Below are 21,436 nucleotides of genomic sequence, written 5' to 3'. Positions count from 1 at the left end.
TTTTGGTCATGAATTTTGGATTTAGATAAATGAATGAAGAATAATTATAATTGATATCGTAATTGCAACGATGGTGATAATAAATTTTTCGAAGTTATTTATGAGAACAACTGTAAATTATGAAATAGTGATACCATTTTGAGATAGATTATTTTTTATTTCTCACCGGTTTTTTTTCTGTACAAAGGGGAATAAACAGCTGTCTGGTACCTCTATATATGTCGTGGTAACATGTGCAGATACTTTTTCATGATATTTGCGCTTCAAGTCCATGTTTTCCATGACAATGATTTTAGAACCTTCGAGACCCCCGAAATGGTGAAGAATCCGTTGGGAATTCAAGCGAGATAGAATTCTAGAGATTTCGATTTTGAATGTCGCGTGACGTAATTAAAAAAAAAATTAAAAATCCATTGAAAAATGACAAATCGACAAAGTGGATTAAAAAATGGATTTCGCATAGTGATGATCTTTTAGAGTTAAAATGACGATGTGTTGTTGAAAATAAACATGAGAATTTGAGCGAATCTTCCCGAAACGTCTCGATGCTCTATTGAAACGTCAGGGGGGATGTTAGTGGTATAAAAGCCGTCGGCGCAGCTCGAGTCGTCAGTCCAAAAATAAGAAGCAAAGAGTGAACTTTGAAAAAATTTGAAGACAATTTCAATGAGGTCAAGAATGACTTTGGTACCGAGGCTGTTTTCTCACTGGTGGGAGTCCCTGGATCGCCCGCATCGTCTCCTGGACCAGAACTTCGGGGTTGCCCTACGTCCCGAGCAATTCATGAGGGACTTTGACAAAATCACCGACAGAGTCATCCGGGACTTCGAGAGAAGCTGGGCCCCTACGACCTATTACAGACCCTGGGCAGACCTCATGAGAGATGACAATGCCGGATTCTCGGTGGTCAATGCCGATAAGGACAAGTTCGCCGTGTCCTTGGATGTTCAGCAGTTCAGTCCCGAGGAGGTGAACGTCAAAGTCGTCGATAAGTACATCATCGTCGAGGGCAAGCATGAGGAGAAGAAGGACGATCATGGTATTATCTCTCGTCACTTCGTCAGGAAATATCTCGTTCCGGAACAGTGCGACTCGGAGAAGGCCAGTAGTACTTTGTCGTCTGATGGGATTCTCAGCATCACTGTCCCCAGGAAACCTGAATCCATTGAGGAGAAGCAAGAGATACCCATCAAGATTCAACACACTGGCAAACCCGCTATCGAGGACAAGTCTGAGGGACCCACTAAAGTCGCCGCCAAACAGTGAAATTGGGATTATCTCTTCTACCAATTACCATCCCAAATAATTAACTTTTTATGATGAGAAGACTAATTTTAATACTGCGAACAAATTATCAAGCTAATTTTTTTTTTTACTGCAATTGATCATGTTTATGAATTGGCTTGGAAAAGATCATCCTCTCGCCCTGTGTAATTTTTAATTATTGTTTTGTATTTATAGAAGAAGCAGTCATTATCATTGAGTTGCTGAATTTTTCATTGGTCCGTATATGAATGAAGGGCTAACTGTTGTGAACGAGAAATTAAGCAAAGAATTATAAAAAATAAAAAAAAAAGTATAAATATACCGGCGTATGCTAAATTTTTTCAAATTTCCTGAATTTTTTATTTAATATTTTTTTGGAGGAGTTCGGAGGGATTTTTTCGTATGAATAATTTTTTTTTTGAATTTCGTTGCGCGCCGAGAAATTTCTAGAGTTTGAATTATCATGTTTATCGCTCGAGAAGCTTCGGGCTTCTTCGGTGGACGTAAACAACAGTCGTGGGAGAAACATTTGCGGACGGAGACGAACGAATGAGTAAACCACGAGTGCAACCCATCGATTCACAATCGACGAACAACTTTTGGAGGTTATATTTACAAAACTCATCGCCAGGGAAGAATGGTCTTTACCTCGATCCCCACCATTTCCCGTTGCTACTCTTCAACACAGCAGTGGGGTGTCAGCCGAACGAACCCGAAGATCATTCATCCCTGGTGAACATTTTATTTATGCGTCATACTGTTGTGACGGTTTGGTCGAGGCTTATCATTGCAAGAAGTTAATTGCAGAGTTGATGAGCACACGCAGTGAATCATTAGATGACAGTCTGATTCCGCATATTTTTGGAATTTTATTGATCTCAATTATCGTTCGAGGTAATTATTCGAATTGGGCAATTGTGTTAGTCTTACTATGGTTGTGGCCTTGACATGAACCACTTCACAATCATTTTTTATAAACAACTGGAATTTGTGGTGGAACAGAAAGTGCTCACGTCGTGTCAGTCATAGGAAAATCCTCCCACAATTGTTGAGAATCAATTACCGAGCCCTCAGTACTATTTAATATTTTACAGAGAAAATGTGTTCCACAGAGAGAATGTCCTTGAATTCAGAATACGCCGTACTCTTGATGTGAAGAAACCTTGGATCTTTTTTATAAAGTACCTTCGGTCCTACGCCAGTTCTTCATTCAACGCTATAAAATTATAATTTTTCAACAAAGACTTTGACCGTTTCCGTATTGACTCACGAATAAAGATTCGTCCTGATTATTTCGCAATAGTACGATAATACACGTTATTATTGAATCAGGGATTAATTTGCGATTTTTTTTAATATTCCCCAATCAAAAAATATCTCCGAATCCAAGAAAGATAACAAGATTTTTATGACGATCTGTTTTCCGAGCATAATGAGAGCTATAAATAAAGTATTCATAAACATCTTGTTTTTATTCTAGATTTTGGGATATGCCTCAAAAAATTTGCGATGACAATCTTCTTGAATTAATGGGTACTTCATCAAAGACGTCATTTCGTCCATGAAATAATGATTTTTTATAATGACTTCATATCTATATTCTAAAATTATTTGATATCGTAGAATGGGTCAACGCCAAGATCGTCAACGAGATGCGCTTGAACGAGTAGAGTTCGACCCTGAGGGAAACAATGGGTTAATTCTCTCATCGATCTACATCCCAGAAGAGCTTTTGGGTGAAATTTTCTGTTACATAGACCCAACCACCCTTCTGAACTTCCAACTGGTGTGTCACCGCTGGAAGAACATCATCGAGGAGTATGTCTGGAGGAAAAAGGCGGAGTTGGTGATCGGCCAGTCGTTGCAATCCATGAAGGACCTCCCCTGGTGTGTCTATTACCACATATGCAGGGGAAAACTATTTGAAAAAAATTTCGTGAAGAATCACTCAGGGCAGACTGGGCTGGACAAGTCCTGGCACATTATCAGCCAAGGGGGGGACCACTGGAGAGTGGAAAAAACTCCAGTAGGTGTTGCAGCTCTTCCCAAGGATCCTATCTTCGAGGGACACCAGAGTTGCTTTGCTACTTCGTATTACACGTGTACCAAGGTCCAGACCATTGATCTAGTGAGCGAAGGATTCAATGCGCAGATTCTAGATCATTTTCAACCGCCTATTGTGGTAAAAATTCAGTTCTGTAAAGCTATCATTTTATTTCCTCGAATCAACAGTGATTTTAGTCAGTAATTGACTCTAAACATTGATTTCAATTAAATTTATTCCCTCGGATGTTATAATTATTTGTTTTTTCTATATCCTTTCAATAATTATTAATTATTTTAATTGCAGGTAGGTGAATGGTACAGCGCCCGATGGGATTGTCCGGCGATCTACGAACTTTTAGTGATTCTGGTGAATGATAAGGGAAAAGAGGTGGATAGGTTTAAATTTTTCGACGCGATCGATGGTTCAAAGCAGAACGAATGGCATCACGTGAGTTCTGATTATTTTACCAACAGATAATTCTGGTACTAATGATTTCAATCGTCTGCAGGTCTCTCACGAATTCAAAAACTACGGACCAGGGGTCAGAAGGATAATATTTCAACACACTGGCAAGGACAGCCTCTTCTGGGCCGGTCATTATGGTAGCAAAATGGCTGGGGCCTCAGTGGTCTTCAGAGTTCCTCGGGAACCCCCAACATCATCCGAACCTCGTAGAACTTCGTCAACGAGTGTTGACGTGGACGCCAAAATGTACTATGTCGACCTTGAGACGGAATCTGACTCCGATCTGAACGATGATTGAGGAATTCTAAATTAATGAAGCAGCAAAAGGATGAAGTGTAACAAGTCTACTTATTCCTTAGTCGAATTTTCCAGGACTATCTGTCAATCTAAAAGGGATACCGAAATTCATGTGATAACCCTTTCTGTAGAATGAAATAAGAGCTACAAGAAAAGCTTACAAGAATGTCGATATGTCCATCAGATTCCGAGGTATTCCTCGAACATTTGGATAATGGCTGAGTTGTCTTGTGACTATTTATCTTTTCGCTAGTTGAATTTTTGTCTAAATCAATTTCCAATTTTTATTGAGTCTGTTGCCGGCAACACCTTCCGATAGTCTATTAGCACTTACCGCATAAGCCAAATGATTTTATACATTCTATTCAACTAACTTAATATTTAATATTGAGTAATTAATAAATTAGCCTACAATTGATTGAAATATCGTCAACTCCAGTTTATATTTAACCTAAAGGCCATCTCCACGAGGTTCTGGGGAACAGTGTCCTCGTAGCAGACGTAGAATTCCTTAGCTGGGGCTGCGTATAGTCTCCCAATTACCCAGAAGGTCAGGCTCTCACATTCGAATAATACTCCGTGCTCCTTGATAGCCACCAGGTTCTTATTGATTTCAGTTTTGTCTACGTCCTCGTTCAACATTTTTTTGAATCTCACCGTATTTTTTAACAGTCTGTGAATACTGTGGGCGCATTCGTTGAAGGTACTCATTATTTCCGAATTTTTTTCAGGATTTTCGATGGTCCTCGAAGAGAGGAGCACCCCCTCCAGAATGTCAAGGTGTACGTAGTGCAAGAGACAGTTTTTGTCCCCTGCCGTTAGTTTTGTTGGTGCTATGTACTCTGCCTGGTTCAGAAGACTTTCTCGGATATCTGACACGTCCATCGAGCAGGTCTGGCTGTCATTCTGTGAAGGAAATTTCAGCTATAATTATTTGTCCAAATTGGTATTCGTAGAAAAAAAAATGAATTTCGTACTCTGTACATCTCAACATCAGAATCACTGTTATCAGACTGTCTAGAAGTTGTGAGAGTCCTCCCCCTAGTGGCACGTCTCCCCAGAATTGGAGCAGCCTCGTCACTTATTTCAGAAACAGCTCCCGTTCCCTGACTCATGGAGTCCTCAGATGTTTGAAGAGAATAAACTGAAAGAAAAAATTAATGAGATGGATAAAATATTCACAGGGAAATTACAATTCTCCTCCTATTTTTATTTTTGCAGAAGGACAAAAATGGGAATGGAATGAAATTAATTTCATTGAATCTGGCTATATAAAAAAAAAGCAGAGCCCGTAATAAATTAATATAAATAGGTACCTGATCCCGACATCACAGGACTTTGCTCAGGACTTCGTTTCTTCAATATCGAAGTGACTTCCGGTATTTTTTTGCTCCCTACCGGACTGGCCTGTGCCTTTCCAATACTTCCAATCTCCGTAGGTTTGATAAAGCCCAGCAAGTTTTCAGCAATGGTAGCGGTCTTTCCGCAATTCTTCTCCTGAATATCGAGAGTCTCCGGTCTGGCATTAGCAGCGATCCACTTAGCAGCGAGAGTAGAGATACCGATCTTCTGAATGTGTTTTAGGGTCTCCTGTGCCTCCTCAACGTAAAAGACATCAGGTCCTTCATTCTCTGCAGGTCGGGCAGTGCATCCCCCACTCTCCAGAACAACAGCGAGGAGTTCAAACCCAAATCCAACAACGAGGAGGAACCATTTGCCATTTACACCGGCTCCTAGATCTCCCCTTCCACAGGAGGTCGGAAAAACCGTTCTCCAGAGAACTAGGGATCTTGTGGATTCTTTCTCGACGAGATGGAGAAGTCCATTCTGCCTGAGGAATGAATGGACATCGATGAGGTCGTCATCAGGTAGGTGCGAGGCCAGAAGATAACTCCTATGATAGAGACATGACCCGAGAATAGTGTAGAGCCTTTGGCAGTCCATGGGATCCTCATTCCAGTCCCGATAGTCCATGGCCTCCATTTCATTGAGAGCAGCATCGATCTGAATTTGTGCGTCTCTGGGAAGATTCACCATTTGCGCAGCTCCAATCACCCCCTCAAATTCACACGTACCTCGGCCTTGGGGCAACTCCAGGGGAAGAATTTCTCCAGTGGCTAGAAGGGGATCCCCCCATTCCCTGAAACTCAGGAGATTTGTGAAGATCAGACAGAATAGATGGTCTAATACTTGGTGGTGCTCCTCGTTACTGAAACATCTGTTCAAGCTCTGAAACATAAACTCCAGAGTGCGAGCCGTCTCCCTGATGAGCTCGAGGGACTCCTCCAGGCTATACCATCGGCCTGGAATTGCCATGAGGAAGAGTTCATCTCCTCGGAGGCAGTAGAGCACATGAATCTCTTCACTTCCCACTGATATTGTCGTGCTAATCGGCTGAGAACCAGTGGTTTCTGGGAGCATGTGGCTCAGGGTTATAAAAGCACCTCGAGCTGAACACAGGATCGAATGCGAACTCTTGCTTTCTGATCTGGGGTATGTATATGTCACTCCCTGGAGCTCTGGACCCGACTCTGAGAGCACAGAGGTCTGCAGGTAAATAACACCGACGGAGTAGTCCAGCAGGGCGGCCATCAGCTTCTTACTCTCTTCTTTGTCCACTAGACGACGAACTAAAGGCGTTTGTTTTGGCATTGACGGAGGCACCTCCGTTGTCACCTCCACCCCAGCCACTCTCTGAAGCTCTAGTTTAATTGTCGTAGGGGCGGCAATCTCCGAGAGAATATACTCGAGATTTGTGGAAGTAACTTCCCGCGAGTTTATGCTTCTCAACCAATCCCCGATTTTTATATTCTTATTCTTCATGGCTTCGCCATCAGGAATAAAACCCGCGACCATCACTCGGATTTTATCGGAGAAATCTCCCGGGCTTATCCCCAGAAATGCCTCGCAAAGACTCGCTCGACGCCCCAACTTGTGACGTTTTTCAGGGTCCACCCACAGCATCACTTCTCTTATTTCTCCAGCCTAAATTGCCAGGAATAATCAATAAATTAATTTATCAATTGCAGAAGTAATTCGGAAAAGTCAGGGGACGGCGTGGTAATTTTTCACATCAAAATTAAATGAAACCTGTGAAAAGCAAAAAAAAATCTGTAACAGTTCCGCAAAAATTTTCTCAATCACATTTCACACCGGAATAGCGGAAATCAGAGGAAAGGAAACGTCATCTTCATAAAATATTGGTTTATTTTATGGAGGGCAGTGCATGGGTGGAAAGAAATGTAATATTTTCTTCGCGTTTCAGGTTTTTATAATCATTTAATTAATCATTTAATTAACGAATATATATGGAATCAACCGATGATTGATAAATTTTCATAATTAATGATTCACCTGGTAATCTTGAAATTTAACTTCTTTGTTTCCATTTCCCTCCTTTTGCTGTGCACCACTGTCATTCTTGGACGATCCAGTTTTTGATTTCTTTACTCTCGAGCTGTATCTTTTGCTCTCCCTCCGTCTTATCAGTCTCATTAGTTTTCCGGCCCTAGTGCTGCGACGTCTCATCAATTCCGGTGGTGGTGATTCCAGCTGCTCATTGTACAGCCTGTCATTGTTATTTTGCGTTTCTGGAGAGGACTCGATGTAGAATACATCACCCGTGGGACTTATCTCTGATTCCCACTCGACGATTGAACTGATTGCAGTCAAGGGCATAAGTTTTGCATAAAAAGCCAATGTAAAGAGATTCAATTCTACAATTAATTCATAAATTCATGAATTTATAAAAGACAATTGATTTAATTTCCAAATTGATTCGATAAAAATTAATTTTTTAAATCAAACTACGGAATAAATTCGTGAATAATAAATTAATCTGAATAATTGAGTGGAAATTTAATTATTATATCCATTATATAGTGGATATCTTTGACAACTTCATGATGAAAGAGAAAAAAAATAAAATCACCTCTCGGTGTCAGAATAATAAGAGCCAGTGCTTGAGCCACTGTCACTCGCCCACCACGAATGCTCATCCTCGTCGGGCTTTTCACTTTCGTTTGTTGAAACCGGGCCATCACGCCGGTCCTCAGGTTTCGCTGTGCCTTTCATCTCAAAGCCATTCATCGTATCAAATCACAAAACCACTCTCACCCTCTGAAAACCGACGATTGACTCATATTTCCCCGATAAACATTCCAGGGGTTAAATCCACTCTTCCACAACCTGATTCCACACCTGAGATTATTCCGGCGTACCTCAGCGTTTACCTTGGGATGAGAGTGGGGGAAAACTGTGCTCCAAGAGTAGGTGGGGGGGACCCATTGGGGATACAGGTGTGAATTCAGGAGTTTCGAATAATGAATATTCTCATGGGACAGTCATTTTGATAAAAGTATCGAAAATACTGTATCACTCCGGGTCTTGAAGATTTCTCCATCATCTTTAATATTAAAGTAATAAAAAATATTATTGAAACTCTACAGGAATTTTCTTGAGATTTTGTGAGAATTCCAATATTTTGTATTTTTTCCAGTATTTGGGAGATGAAGAGTGAATGGATAAAAGTTGAAAAAATAAAACGAAAAAAAATATTCAACGGTTAAAGGTCGGAAAGGTTTTCAACAAGGTTTTTTGTCAAATAACGAAAATGTACAATATGTGAAAAACGTTCTATATATTTAACATTATCACTACAACGTCATCGTCATCTCGGAGTAGAAAAATAATAGTTATAATTCCTGAGTAATTAACATGACCCAATCATGCTTAAAGATCCAACACCACTCACTTTCAAACTTGGTTTACATATTCGCAATTAATTTAAGAAAACAAGCTTGCGTTGACATACCCTCACAAATCTCTTTATTATCTAAAATGTAATGTACGTAGAAAGCAAAAAGTTTCATAATCTACTCAGTCATAAAAAATATAAATTATCAAAGACAAATAATCTATCGTCACACTGGAAATACCAAATTCATCGGATGGATTGTTTCAATTTCGAGGCAACTGATTTGGGCTCGAAATGTTCCTTCTTCTTTTTGGTGGGGTCCTGCTGGAAGCATTTCCACAGCCGAAGGGTCTCGTCAGCCCCAGCACTGAGGACCGTAGTGCCATCGGGAGACATTGCGAGATGTAAAACACGAGCTGTGTGCCCTGTCAGTTCAGCAACTTTCGTCATATTCGGATATTTCCAAATTGTCAATTGATTTTGAGCATAACCGTGGCCTGAAACGATTTCCTTGTAGGTCGGGGACCACAAGAGGGAGCAGACTTGGGACTGTGTGTCGATGGAGTTGAGACAAGCACCGGTGTTGCAGTTCCAGAAGCGAATGGTCCTGTCAGCAGTTCCACCGCCACTGGCCAGGACATTCGTTTGCCATGGGCACCACGCCAGGGCCTTCACAGCTGCCTGATGCTGATTCATCGTGTATATAGGACGGGTTTGGGCCTGATTTGTCCCACCAATTGCTGGCCATATCTGGAGCATATTGTCGTTACCACCGCTGGCCAGATATTTGCCATCTGTTGACCATTTCAATCCGCAGATCTCCTGCGCATGGGCGTTCACTGATGATACCAGGTGCTCACGTTGACGCACATCGTGGTGTCCAAGTTTTCCAGCTCTGCATCCACTGGTGAGAATGTGGGCATTCCATGCGAGGGAGCCAACCCTAGCAGCATGTCCATTCATAATTCTGACTCGTTTCATCTGACTACAGTCCCACAGCTCGGTGTTACCATTGGTGCAGCCAACAGCGAGATAGGGGCCCTCCTGGATCCAGGCAACCGAGCAGACGTAATCATTGCCATCGAGTTCGAAAAGCTGTTCGATGGTGCCAGTGCCAGCGTTCCATAGATAGACATTACCTCCGAGGGCCACAGCCAGGACATTACTTGATGACCAGTCGACCAGATTGAGGTAGTAGTCGTCAACGATCTCAGGGGCATCGAGAATGCGGTCTGGAGCCTGGGGGATGTACCTGCTCGATGTTTTGATGCTGGCTGGGGTTTTTGACTGGCTGTAGACCACTCTCAAGGGATTCTGGTAGCCCTCCGGCGGCTCTGGGGCCTTGTTCTGGTAAGAGAGAACCCTCATGCTGTTGATGTCACCCCCGTGGAGATTCTCGCTTATCAAACGCTGCATCTCCTTCTTTGAGGGACTGGAGCCGTCACTCGTTGATGTCTTGTCACTGTCTGGGTCCGAGGCATGCTGGTGGAGCTTGTGGTACGCCAGATCGAAGTTCGTCGTTGATCTCGAAGGAATGAATCTGTCTCCTCCACTGGGAGTTTTTGCTGGAGTCGTTGCATTTGTACGACCTGCAAAATTCATTCCAATCCAATAACATTTCTTTTTAAATTAGTTTATCACATTACTTTTTATTTTATTCTTTCAATTAATTCGGTTTTTTCAAACTTCTCGAAATCTTATTTTCGTGGTATAAAATGGATTTGAAAATATTTTTTTTTTTTTTCAAACAGAAAAATCATAGTTTGTTATAGAATTTTAAAATTGCTGTGGAATTATAAATTAGTAGGAAGCTGAGGCTTCTATGACTTACTCGGTGATTTCTTGGCATTTTTATTGGGTGTTTTCCTCGTCTTCATGTCAGCACGTTTAGTAGGAGTCTTCCCAGGGACCAGACTCATCGACGAGGCATTCATTCTTGAGCTATTCAAGCTGATATTAATGCTGAAATAACCAATGAATCCATAAATCGAGAAACCCCCGAGAAAGTGATATTTACCTTGAATTGGAGGCATCAAGTCCTTTTTTCTGCCACCTGGGCATAGGGCCCTTGATAGCATCGTCCATGCGAGTTAAATTGTTAAGTTCCTTCTGATACCTCAGATGAGACATCTTTCCAGACTCCAATTGGCCTCCAAACAAAAAATTTCCCGGACAATGCCTGTGTAAGCAATGGCTTCTTCGGCAGTCAGTGACTGCTCCACGAATTATCTTCAAAACTACAAATCCCGAGGAATTTCACCTCCCCAAGGGATTGCAGCACAACCCCTCGAACCTTTCTTTATTTTGTAATATTAATTGACGTCAACTTTTCACGGATCCTCCAGTTTTTTAAAATTGATTTCAAGGTGGACTCAACAGCGTGCAACACCAGCCATTTAAAGGGCCACAATGTCTCGAAACGACGGTTAAAACTCATTCAAATGCAACGACTCTCGTAGTTTCCACTCGACTCCAGTCATTTGTTACCCATCGAGTACTCTCCAAATTTCCATATATCTATTCTATTGACATTTTATTATCGATTAAAAAGTCAAAAATTTGTGGAATATCTCTCCGACTCCAGTAATTCTCCTCTAAATAAACTTTAAATAATCATCTGAAGCTGATTCGCGTAGTCCTCCACTAATAATCCACAAAACCTATGAAACCGCTCCGGGTAAAGCAGTCCCAGTGTAGGGTGACACCTGGAGTTCTTCACCGGAACAAATAAATCGACTGGTGAGACTGAAGAGTGGCTGGTGAGTGGCTTAGATGTGTGTGCGCATGTTATTTCGTTCTCATCACTCTGTCATTACTCCGAAAACCGAAGAAGGGATTGGGACCCGCCATCTTAAGGAGTCGTCCTCGGGAATAAATAGTGTATTGATAATACCAGTTAAAAAACAGGGTGTAGTACCGGTGAAAAGTCACTTGACTTAATTGTCAAAGTAGCTGTCATGTGTGGGTGTTGGTGAACGGTGCGGGGATTTGATAGGTCTGGTACGAGGCGCTGTGAGCGTTGGCGGTGGCCGTCAGTTGATTGTGCACTAGTGTGCCGATGTGCTCGGCAAGGAGCGGACTCCGAGGTATCAAATTATTTATATAAAAATCACCATTTAAAAAAATAATACGCGAGTGTGTGTTGTTAAATGACCGAGTATTCAGGCAATGGTAAACGGGTGGATTTAAGACGGGTAATTGTTGGGGATAGATGAGTGGTTAATTCTAGTGAATAGTTATTGGTAATCGAGTGAGTGACAGGATATACTGGAATTGGTTGGCGTTGTCAAGCGCTATAGGAACATCGGTGGCCCCCAGAGCAGTTGTAATTGACAGGAAAGATGGCGCAAGTCGCCGACGAAGAGTGTTGACCTATTTTGTTGGCCGCCCCCTTCTCCCCTCCTTCACCTAGTGCACAAGTTGGAATTGGCAATTGTCAGTGGAATTGACGGGAGCCACTGTTGACAGCATCACTGGTTTCATTGTGAAGCACCTGTCGAATCCGGTCGATCTCTGTCTGTCATTTACATTGACGGATTTTTTTGTCAACATCTAGACACTCTCTGAGGGGGAGTGTAATTTTCTCGTTTGCAAGGTTTATATAAAAGCCGCAGAAATTCTGAAGAAATTTGATATCCGTGGAGCCCTGGCAGGCTCGAGCACGGCTGGAAAAATGGGCAACAATGCTGCAACAGCTAATAAAAAGGTTGACGCTGCTGAGAGTGTCAAGGAATTTCTCGATCAGGCTAAAGAGGAATTCGAGGAGAAATGGAAGAGAAATCCCACGAATACGGCGGGTTTAGATGATTTTGAAAGAATCAAGACACTTGGGACTGGATCATTTGGTAGAGTTATGATTGTACAACACAAACCTGCTAAGGAGTATTATGCCATGAAGATACTTGATAAACAGAAGGTGGTCAAGTTGAAACAGGTTGAGCACACGTTGAATGAGAAGAGAATACTGCAAGCTATAAGTTTTCCATTTCTCGTGTCACTGCGCTTTCATTTTAAGGACAATTCAAATTTATATATGGTGCTTGAGTATGTACCTGGGGGAGAGATGTTCAGTCATTTGAGAAAAGTTGGACGTTTTTCTGAGCCACATTCAAGATTTTATGCAGCTCAGATTGTTCTTGCTTTTGAGTACCTGCATTATCTCGATCTTATTTACAGGGATTTGAAACCCGAGAATTTGTTGATTGATTCACAGGGATATCTCAAGGTCACTGATTTTGGTTTTGCCAAGAGGGTCAAGGGTAGAACGTGGACCCTCTGTGGTACACCTGAGTATTTAGCACCTGAAATTATTCTCAGCAAGGGATATAACAAGGCTGTTGACTGGTGGGCACTTGGAGTTTTAGTTTACGAAATGGCTGCTGGCTATCCACCCTTCTTCGCTGATCAGCCCATTCAGATTTACGAGAAAATAGTCAGTGGAAAAGTGCGTTTTCCCACTCACTTTGGCTCTGATATCAAGGATTTACTTCGTAATTTATTGCAAGTCGATCTTACCAAGAGGTACGGCAATCTCAAGGCAGGTGTCAATGATATAAAGGGACACAAATGGTTTGCAAGTACCGATTGGATAGCGGTCTTCCAGAAGCGAATTGAAGCCCCATTTATACCAAAGTGCAAAGGACCCGGGGATACCAGTAATTTCGATGATTACGAGGAGGAGCCACTTAGAATCTCAGGTACAGAAAAATGCGCCAAGGAGTTTGCCGAATTTTGAAATAGTTGAACACCAAATATTTAAAAAAATATTTAAGAAATCGTAAAAAAAAAATCTTTTAAAAATGTATGTAAGGAGTGGTACATCGCACACGGCTCGAAACTCAAACTGAAACTCAATCCGTTGACAAAACGACAGGATTTCGCTCGAGTGACCGATTCACGGGGTGAAAGATGAATAAAAAAAAAATATAATAAACCCCAGGATATAATCCCACATAATTGGTCGCTGCTGATGAACGCCGTTTGTGTTTTGGCCAATTTGAAAATTCAATATTAAATTAATAATGAAAAATCCTTTACTCAATCCAGTCGCAGTAACCGTAGTAATGAGGACAAATACAACCAACCCAAGTCTCCACCATTCCAAGTGTATCAGAATGGATCACCAGCAGGTGAATTCTCCGAGCTCCAGCGTCCAATATTCTCAAGGAGAAATGCTCGTTGAATAATCAAGCTGGGATTTCAAATGATTTTTTCTCAATGCAATTGGCTCCAACGCGTATCTTCTCACCACTGAACGTTGGCCACGTCAAGTATCTAGTAAACTAGTCGTCATCGTCCTCTCCAAGAGCAGAAGAGCTTTAACGAAGGTGTCCTCTTCAACGAGAGAACAATAACATTAATACGAGGCACCTGAATGAATCTCAGACGTTTCGTACGCAAATCGCTCCAGCAGGAGCATTTTATCTCACCTGCCGCCACGTGATATGCATAACACGTGAAAATCCCAGATATGGTACTGAAGAGAAAAGAAAACAAATGTCCATCGACAATTCCAAAAATAGCACTGGTCGTGGCGACATCTCCACTTCAGTGACTCTTTATCATTCCCTCGAAAGAGGGATGCCCTACAACTGACCATTTCCACTCCAAACTGGAGTAGTTGCGACATTTATTCATCCTATTTGAGTCTCATCGTAAGCCCAAGGTGAAGAACACGATAGCTCGTCATTATCCACCGATGGAGTGTATCTTTGGTCTTCTCTTCTTTCATTACGCAACAAACCTACTCCACATGCCTGGCAATTAGTACGAGAGTGAATGGTATACGATGAAAATACTTTTATCGTTCCACCCAGTATTTGCATCATGGTGTCAAGGGCATTAGCGGACAAATGCATCAAATTCCTTCTCAAGCTGAATGGGACATTGAGTGTTTTAGAGTTGAATCCAGAGTTTTCGTGATGCTCCCTCCCACCCCTCCCCCCTGGACAGTAGCAGCTAAATGAAGAAAAGGGACTGGTCGTGAATGCAATTTTTTCCCAGCTTTGTAAGTGAAATAATCATCCCTCAGTGAACACTTTTATTTATGTCATTGTGAAAAGAGTATTTTTGTGGCAAATGTGTGGCAATCAGAGCAGATGCTGTGACTGTACCGTATTAATTTACTTCCGAATATCATTAAATTCCATAAATTATCGATGAGTCGAGAGAATTGCAGTCCTGGGCATTCACAAGATCGATTGTAGGTATCGTATGCGACATCAACACTGTCTCCGAGTCTCAAAGCGAAAAGTTGTGGATATTATTTTCATCTGAGTTGTCATTGTTCAAACATGAATGTGACTGATCGTAATTTTAGTGGTATTATCGCTGCAGATAGAATTGATAACGGTGATTGAGAGACTCCCGAGTTCCCGAGTGGTGTGTGATAGAGTAAAGGAGAGAAATTGGAGTTAATTCTCGTTCTAAATAACGTGTGTGTAACTAGTGTATCCTTATCCCTACCTCAGGTACCCATGTATGCCATTTCGTCTCTCGTTCTCTGGCCAATTTGAAGAATTATCGTACAATGTCATCTGCTTTTTTATTTTTCGAGGGCAATTTCAGCAGCCAAGAGGTAAACGGAAACAAGTCGATTTGAAACTCCTCGAGCTTTCGAATATCTCGGTGTTGGAGGGCGATCGTGTCATTTTTCATAGAAGCTTTTTTGTGGAGGGGAATGAGTGCTACGAAAAAGAATTCTGTAAAAATTTCGCTATTTTTAGTAGATTCGGAACAATTTGGCAGAATTTGGAGAGTGGTCGCATTGATTTGTTATTCTTTACCTTTTTGCTACTTAATTGTGAAGGAATTAATGAAGAAAATTGGAAATTTTCGAGGATTTGTTGAATAGCGAACGGCGAGGAATTTGGCAGAGTATTGTAATGAGGGAGGACTAGTCTGACAGAATAATTTGGCATCCATTGTACATACAGTCCAAAAATATCGGGTTATCTTCATGCCGTTATTTTAAGATCAAAATTAGCGTCTCAGCGGTTTGCTGGTATTTTTCTTTTTTGAAATATTTCAAAAGATTTTGGATAGAAACACCGATCCAGGCTACTGCCGGGCATTTCTCAATGGAAAATTTTTGGCGCGTTCCTGTCATACCTTCAATCATGAAATTACGTAAAGGCTCATTACTATTTATTGTTATTGTTTATTTATTTGCTCACGGGGGAGACAAGCGTTACGCTTGCTCAAGCCGGAATAATGGAGTAATCAATTCACTGTCACCGACTCTAGAGATATTGAAATGCAATATCCTTATCTCGCGACCTTGACTGTCAAGTCACTGGTAAAAAATTTTCTCTGAATCTAAGAGAATTGCCGTTGTGATAGTATACCCTTAATAAATTGTACTTGATTTTTTAATTGAAAAGTTTGTGAAACCGATTAAATTAAATTTGAACTCATTTGCAATTGCTTGAAAGCTAGTTGAGAAAAATAATCGAGAAAATTCGTAATTATTTACTAACAGGGTATTTTCAGATCGTGCAATGGCTTCAATAAATAACGGTTTGATTATGCAATGTCTCCCCTCGTCGAATCTCTGAATATTTGACGGAAGCAGAGGATCAACCGTTTAATGATAGATTGTATAAAGTGTTTTTGTGTCGTTAAATCCGACGTGGAAAACCCGTTGATCCTGTGCCTCCGGTCGTTAGATAAACAGCGTAAACTCGTTTCTTTTAACTTCTCGTTTGAATGATGATTTGGAAAAGAGTGAACCTCGGGGTAGGTGCAATATCATAATTTTCACCAATAAATAGATTACGAGAGCTCGTTGCTTGTATTGATGTATGTCTTTTACTGGTCGTGATGGAAAATCTTTCTAAAACGCTAAATAAAAATGTAAATTGAAAATAGATTCTTGGCTTGGTGTAATCTCGATGAGATAATCATTGAAGCTAGTGTGAGGAATGGAATGTGAAGATAATGAGAAAAATTGTGTAAATACAACTATGATAACTTAAAAAAGCATATGACAGAGCGGTTCAGCGTTCTTACGGTATATTAAGAGATAAAAAAAAATGGTGAAAATAGATTTAATGATTTACGTTAATTGTCTGTGCGTTTTTTCGCACTGGGATATCCGTTAGTGTCAGTCTCTCCCCTCATCCTTCAGTATAATTCGCAGCTCATCGCTGAGGTGTATCTGGTCATAACTTCTAAGATCAAATTATGGGTGATTACATACAAGAACTCAATTGAATTTATTTTTTCTTTCTCGCTATTGTAGATGGTTTCTGTGTTTTATACATACACATCCGTATACAGAAGGAAATGTTTAAATTTAGGTTCTTTGTGGGTATTGAGCAGAGATATTATACATATTAAATATAAATTAAAGGAATAAATATTCTCGATAAAACACGGCTTGTGTTGCCTCGATCGTAAACTGTTAAATAATTTTTCATGAATTTTTAACATTTTTGCACAAATATGTCATTATTCTCAAAGAGAAAAAAATCTGTTGAAATTTCGTCGATTTTTTCCTGTGAAATTTCATTCAGTCCAATTAACTTGAAAATTCATGAATTTCATTCAGACAGTCCATATGAATTTCATTGTTTGGAAATGGATTTTGTCGTTGGGTGGGAGTTGTTTCAGGGCAATGGAGTATTCATGTGAGTGATCAAAGTCTGTGACCTGCTTTGACACGAGATTAATAATTACTTGAGTATTTGAGGCAATACAAGTTGTGTGTCAATGTTGTTTTGTCTATTTATAGAAGCGGAATAATATGAGCTGATTGAAGCGAGAAATTAGTGAGAAACTTTTGAGAAAAAAAAAATTATACATCCATTAGATGTCAACTACGCGTATTTATTACTGCGCGGCACCGCCGAGTGCCTCTATATTCATTTTTCCGTAGATGACTGAAGTTTTCATAATTAAGTGTTTCCCGCTCAGTAATTAGTTTCTTGTTCATCTTTATTTCAATGAGCTTTCCTTTAGTTCCGTCATTCTTTCGGTGTTGCGATTAAACTGGTGTAAATGTATGGGAGAGAGTGAGGTGACACGAAACGAGAGAAAAACACTAAATCAATTACAAGTTGAATATTTCATGATTTAATTGCAGTCTCTATTGGAGTTTTGTTTAATCCCATTTGATGGTTTTTTTTTTCTAGTTTTTTTTTTCGAGGATACACGTGGAAATGTCGAAAGTTATAATAGATGGAGTGTTTTTTTCGATTGATCGGGACAATCTGGTGATTCTCAAGTGTTAATTCATGCCAGGAAAATGTCACGTAAGATATCAATTCTCAATTTGGCTCTGTGCAGTGTATATTTTATTCATCATATAATTGCATCATAAAAGTTAACTATTTCCACTTGGCTCTTTGGGAGATACGAATGGCAATATTTTACACGCCCTGAGATATCGAGCCTGCAATAATCTCGTTCTAAAAGCGTTTTCCATCGACCCGGCTAATTTAATTATCCATGCTGGTATGTTCTTCCACCCAGTTTGTTCAATCAATAGTGCTGAGCGCTTAGGTATTTCGGTCGGGTAGATGAGCCTCTCGTAGATGGAAAAAAAAATGTTTTCTGTTTTACTAGAACGTCCTTTACGCCCGGTTGATTGTAAAATCCAGGGAAGGGTTTAGGAGAGCTAAATAACATATCACGTCACCACGCGACTTGTCAATTTTTCTCGGAAATTTCACTATCCAATTTTGTTGAGCAATATGCACAAATTTATCCGACAAATTTATGAGACCGTCATTAGCAGATGTTCTTTGTCTTATGAGACAATCCAATAAAGTAATTATCGTCGTTATGACATGCTTACATCAATAGAGCTTGCAAATAACTTTATAAATTTTAAATATTTAATAGAAATCGTCTGTTTGTTTAGAATTCTTACTGGAATTTTCATAATTTCTTTGCGAATACTGCCGATTATAATGAAGTCTATTAATTGAACTGGATATTGTTCTCGGATGATCGAATACTGGTTCTAGAGTTGCCGTGGAAAGTTCAGCCAGAGACTCTGCAATTAATCGATTTCTTGATGATGACTTTCTGTTGGTGAAGGAGCAATCGGATTGTTTGACAAGGGACCATCCAATTTCATTTATTTGCGAGTTCAACGCAACTATGAACTTTGGATCTAAGAAATCGGTCCATAAGACGATGCAGGCAGGTCAACGATTTTTCCGTAGTCTCATTCTAATTTTACACTTTACACTCTGAAGATCCAGGAAAAAGTTGCAGTCAGCGAAAAAAAAAATAGATTCACTGATAACACGTGCAGTGCATTAAAAATGGGTTCTTTTATTCTTTCGAGTTGCATTTAGTTTTGACATTGAAAATTTTGGTTGCCAAGTGAACAAGTGAAATATTTAATATTTAAGATTTAATAGTTGAGTTTATTTTCCAGTTGTATACCCTTTCGGGTTTTTTAATTTTGTTCCCAGTCCTCACAAAAAGTAACTCCCCAAAGACATTCAAAATATAATGAAAGAGTAAATCCCTCCTCTGGGGGTATTTTTCCATTTCGGCGATAAGTTTACCATATGCTGAACACATTCTATTGACGCAATTGCGTGCGCAATGGTTATATCGTACGATGACTTACGTTCATTGCAGCAGTTTGTTTTTATTTTTCCATTCGATGTGACTGTCTGAGTCGATGCATCCACAATTCTGCAGACTAAAATTCAACTCAAAAATTACCCGCCGCACTGAACGCGAAAAGGATAATTAAATTTTTAATTTCACTAAAAAATCAGGGAAACGCGAATACCGAAAATTCTCAACTGATTTTATATTTCAATTTAGTATGAATCTGTACTGTGAAATTTCATAATTTTTTTATCACTAAATCGCATTGAGTGTCAGTCTCGTCAGAATGTAGGGATCACCCAAATGAAATCGTGGCTGGTGAGAGCAAAATGGATGGGAAATTCAATTGCAGGCTTGATCGATTGATCACGGGTGAGTGCCAATCATCCGTAACAACAGAGTAAAATGTACGAATTATGGATCATCATGTGTTTGACATTTGGTGTTATCCCGGCAAAATTCACGCGGTTCCCGCAAATTCCCCTCTAATTATATCTCTCGGAAAATTTCCTCGCGTTAATTTGGCTCATCAATAATTAGCCGGTGATTTTAAAACCAAAAGTCTGTGCGCATTAATTTGTACGGGAGGTAATCCGCGATTCATTGATATTCAGTCGGTGAAAAGTTGACACGGTCGATGAGTCTTGAAACCGGAAATACAGTACGACGATATTATCTTGCGGGTTGGAACCTGGGGATCTTGTTCCGGGTCAACGTCTGATGAAGGTTATGACAACTCAGTTGCTTGTCAAGCCCTTGATACTGAGTGCGTGTCATGATTGAGCTGATGTTGATTGAACAAATAGGGGGAAGACCTTGACAGCGTCCAATGGCATTTTATTTGACCAGGGTCCTTTGTCCACGGCCCTGATACAATGATCAGAATGATATGTCAGTTTCTGCAGCACACTCGTGATTTTCCTTCACGCTTGCTAAATTCAATGCCAAATCGACAGTGATTAGTTGAGTCTTTGAGTTAGTTCACTGTTAAATAATTTTTAATGGATCTTCCAGGTTTCGGCCTAGTCTCGAGACAGTTCCAATGAAATTCCAGAAAATTCCATCGAAAATTAATTAATTCCGTGGATTCATGAGAAAATATATTTTAAAAATATATGAAAATATCTTAAATCAATTCAAATTTAATTTGAATAAAATTTGTTACATATTTTTCATATATATTTTTTATATATTTTCTGATTGGGGTTTCAGGATTGACAATTGATGTCTTAGAGACTTTTTCCTTGAGAGAATCATATTCATTATAATTACCTGGAACATTTGTTAATTTTTTCAACCAGTGTTTCAGTGGCTGTGTTTATTTCGTTAAAATATTATTTTCGTACTGTTTAGTAATCAAGAGGGGCAGTCAATTGATTTAAAAGCATATCCGAAGAGGGAGGCCCAAGAGAGGGATGATGACAATTTTATTTTCCTTAATCTGTACCAGAGAATCCTCGTTTTAGGAACTTAATGAAATTCGGCGCATGGCGAACGAGAGATTAGAGTGATAGCGGTGTGAGTGACTAAAAATGTAATTATATTATGTATATCATTGTTATGTGCTAAAAAAAATGAGGAAGCAAATATAATTATCAAAGAATCTCTGTGGCACGATAAGAGGTCGGACTGAATAGAAAATATTTACAACGGTTTAAAGAAAAAGTATTGAAATGAAGCGATGGTGTCGAACGTTTGAATCTTGTTCCGGCTTTTACCAGTTTTCATCAATTTTTGTTGAATACAGAGCAGAACGTAGAAAAGTCTAATTGTAATGAATGGGTGTGAAGTACTAAACGTTAAAAGTAACGATTTCCACATTAAGCGAAGTCATTGAGCCGATTATGGAGAAATACGTGGAGCAATGTACCTCTACATGCAAATGTGAGAGTTCAATTGTTGGGTAAACACTCATGAGGATAAATGCAGAGTGGAGGATGAATAAAAACAACACAAAAATGAGAAAATTAATCGCGCATCGAAGCATTGTATATTCGGGCGTGTCGCCTTGTGATTACGTTTTATGGAGTTTAGATCACTACTCGCTATATGTAGCTGTTAAAAGAAACAAGAAAAATGAAAAAAAAAAA

General features: G+C 40.0%; 5 protein-coding genes across 5 annotated transcripts in view; 3 read left to right on the top strand and 2 right to left on the bottom strand.

Moving 5' to 3' along the window:
- The window catches only part of LOC105263727 (protein lethal(2)essential for life), a gene marked incomplete in the record, with an annotated part of 3,748 nt that extends 2,161 nt beyond the window's left edge, over positions 1-1,587 (top strand). Inside the window, 1 exon segment of the mRNA XM_011300116.1 lies at positions 1-1,587. Within this exon segment, the coding sequence (XP_011298418.1) occupies positions 667-1,266 (600 nt within the window).
- Positions 1,588-1,810: 223 nt separating this feature from the next.
- LOC105263724 (F-box only protein 6-like) lies at positions 1,811-4,499 on the top strand. Its single transcript, XM_011300112.1, has 4 exons — positions 1,811-2,160; positions 2,890-3,448; positions 3,617-3,760; positions 3,822-4,499. The coding sequence occupies exons 2-4, from the start codon at positions 2,891-2,893 to the stop codon at positions 4,074-4,076; spliced, it is 957 nt and encodes a 318-aa protein (XP_011298414.1). The 5' UTR covers positions 1,811-2,160; position 2,890; the 3' UTR covers positions 4,077-4,499.
- in (protein inturned) lies at positions 4,375-8,306 on the bottom strand. Its single transcript, XM_011300113.1, has 5 exons — positions 8,007-8,306; positions 7,430-7,733; positions 5,392-7,060; positions 5,053-5,219; positions 4,375-4,981 (listed from the first exon to the last, which is right to left on the bottom strand). The coding sequence occupies exons 1-5, from the start codon at positions 8,162-8,164 to the stop codon at positions 4,505-4,507; spliced, it is 2,775 nt and encodes a 924-aa protein (XP_011298415.1). The 5' UTR covers positions 8,165-8,306; the 3' UTR covers positions 4,375-4,504.
- A 391-nt stretch (positions 8,307-8,697) lies between these two features.
- On the bottom strand, positions 8,698-11,267 carry fzy (cell division cycle 20 protein fzy). The gene is made up of 3 exons (XM_011300111.1): positions 10,789-11,267; positions 10,603-10,733; positions 8,698-10,360 (listed from the first exon to the last, which is right to left on the bottom strand). Exons 1-3 carry the CDS (start codon positions 10,899-10,901, stop codon positions 9,018-9,020), a joined length of 1,587 nt encoding a protein of 528 aa, XP_011298413.1. The 5' UTR covers positions 10,902-11,267; the 3' UTR covers positions 8,698-9,017.
- A 273-nt stretch (positions 11,268-11,540) lies between these two features.
- On the top strand, positions 11,541-18,791 carry Pka-C1 (Protein kinase, cAMP-dependent, catalytic subunit 1). The gene has a single exon (XM_011300110.1). The coding sequence runs from the start codon at positions 12,445-12,447 to the stop codon at positions 13,504-13,506; it is 1,062 nt and encodes a 353-aa protein (XP_011298412.1). The 5' UTR covers positions 11,541-12,444; the 3' UTR covers positions 13,507-18,791.
- Positions 18,792-21,436: the final 2,645 nt, after the last annotated feature.

This window comes from Fopius arisanus, unplaced genomic scaffold (assembly GCF_000806365.1).
Source record: "Fopius arisanus strain USDA-PBARC FA_bdor unplaced genomic scaffold, ASM80636v1 scaffold00016, whole genome shotgun sequence".
Lineage (NCBI taxonomy): Eukaryota > Metazoa > Arthropoda > Insecta > Hymenoptera > Braconidae > Fopius > Fopius arisanus.
The sequence above is the reverse complement of the archived record's forward strand: the minus strand, read 5'-3'. Positions and strand labels throughout refer to the sequence as shown.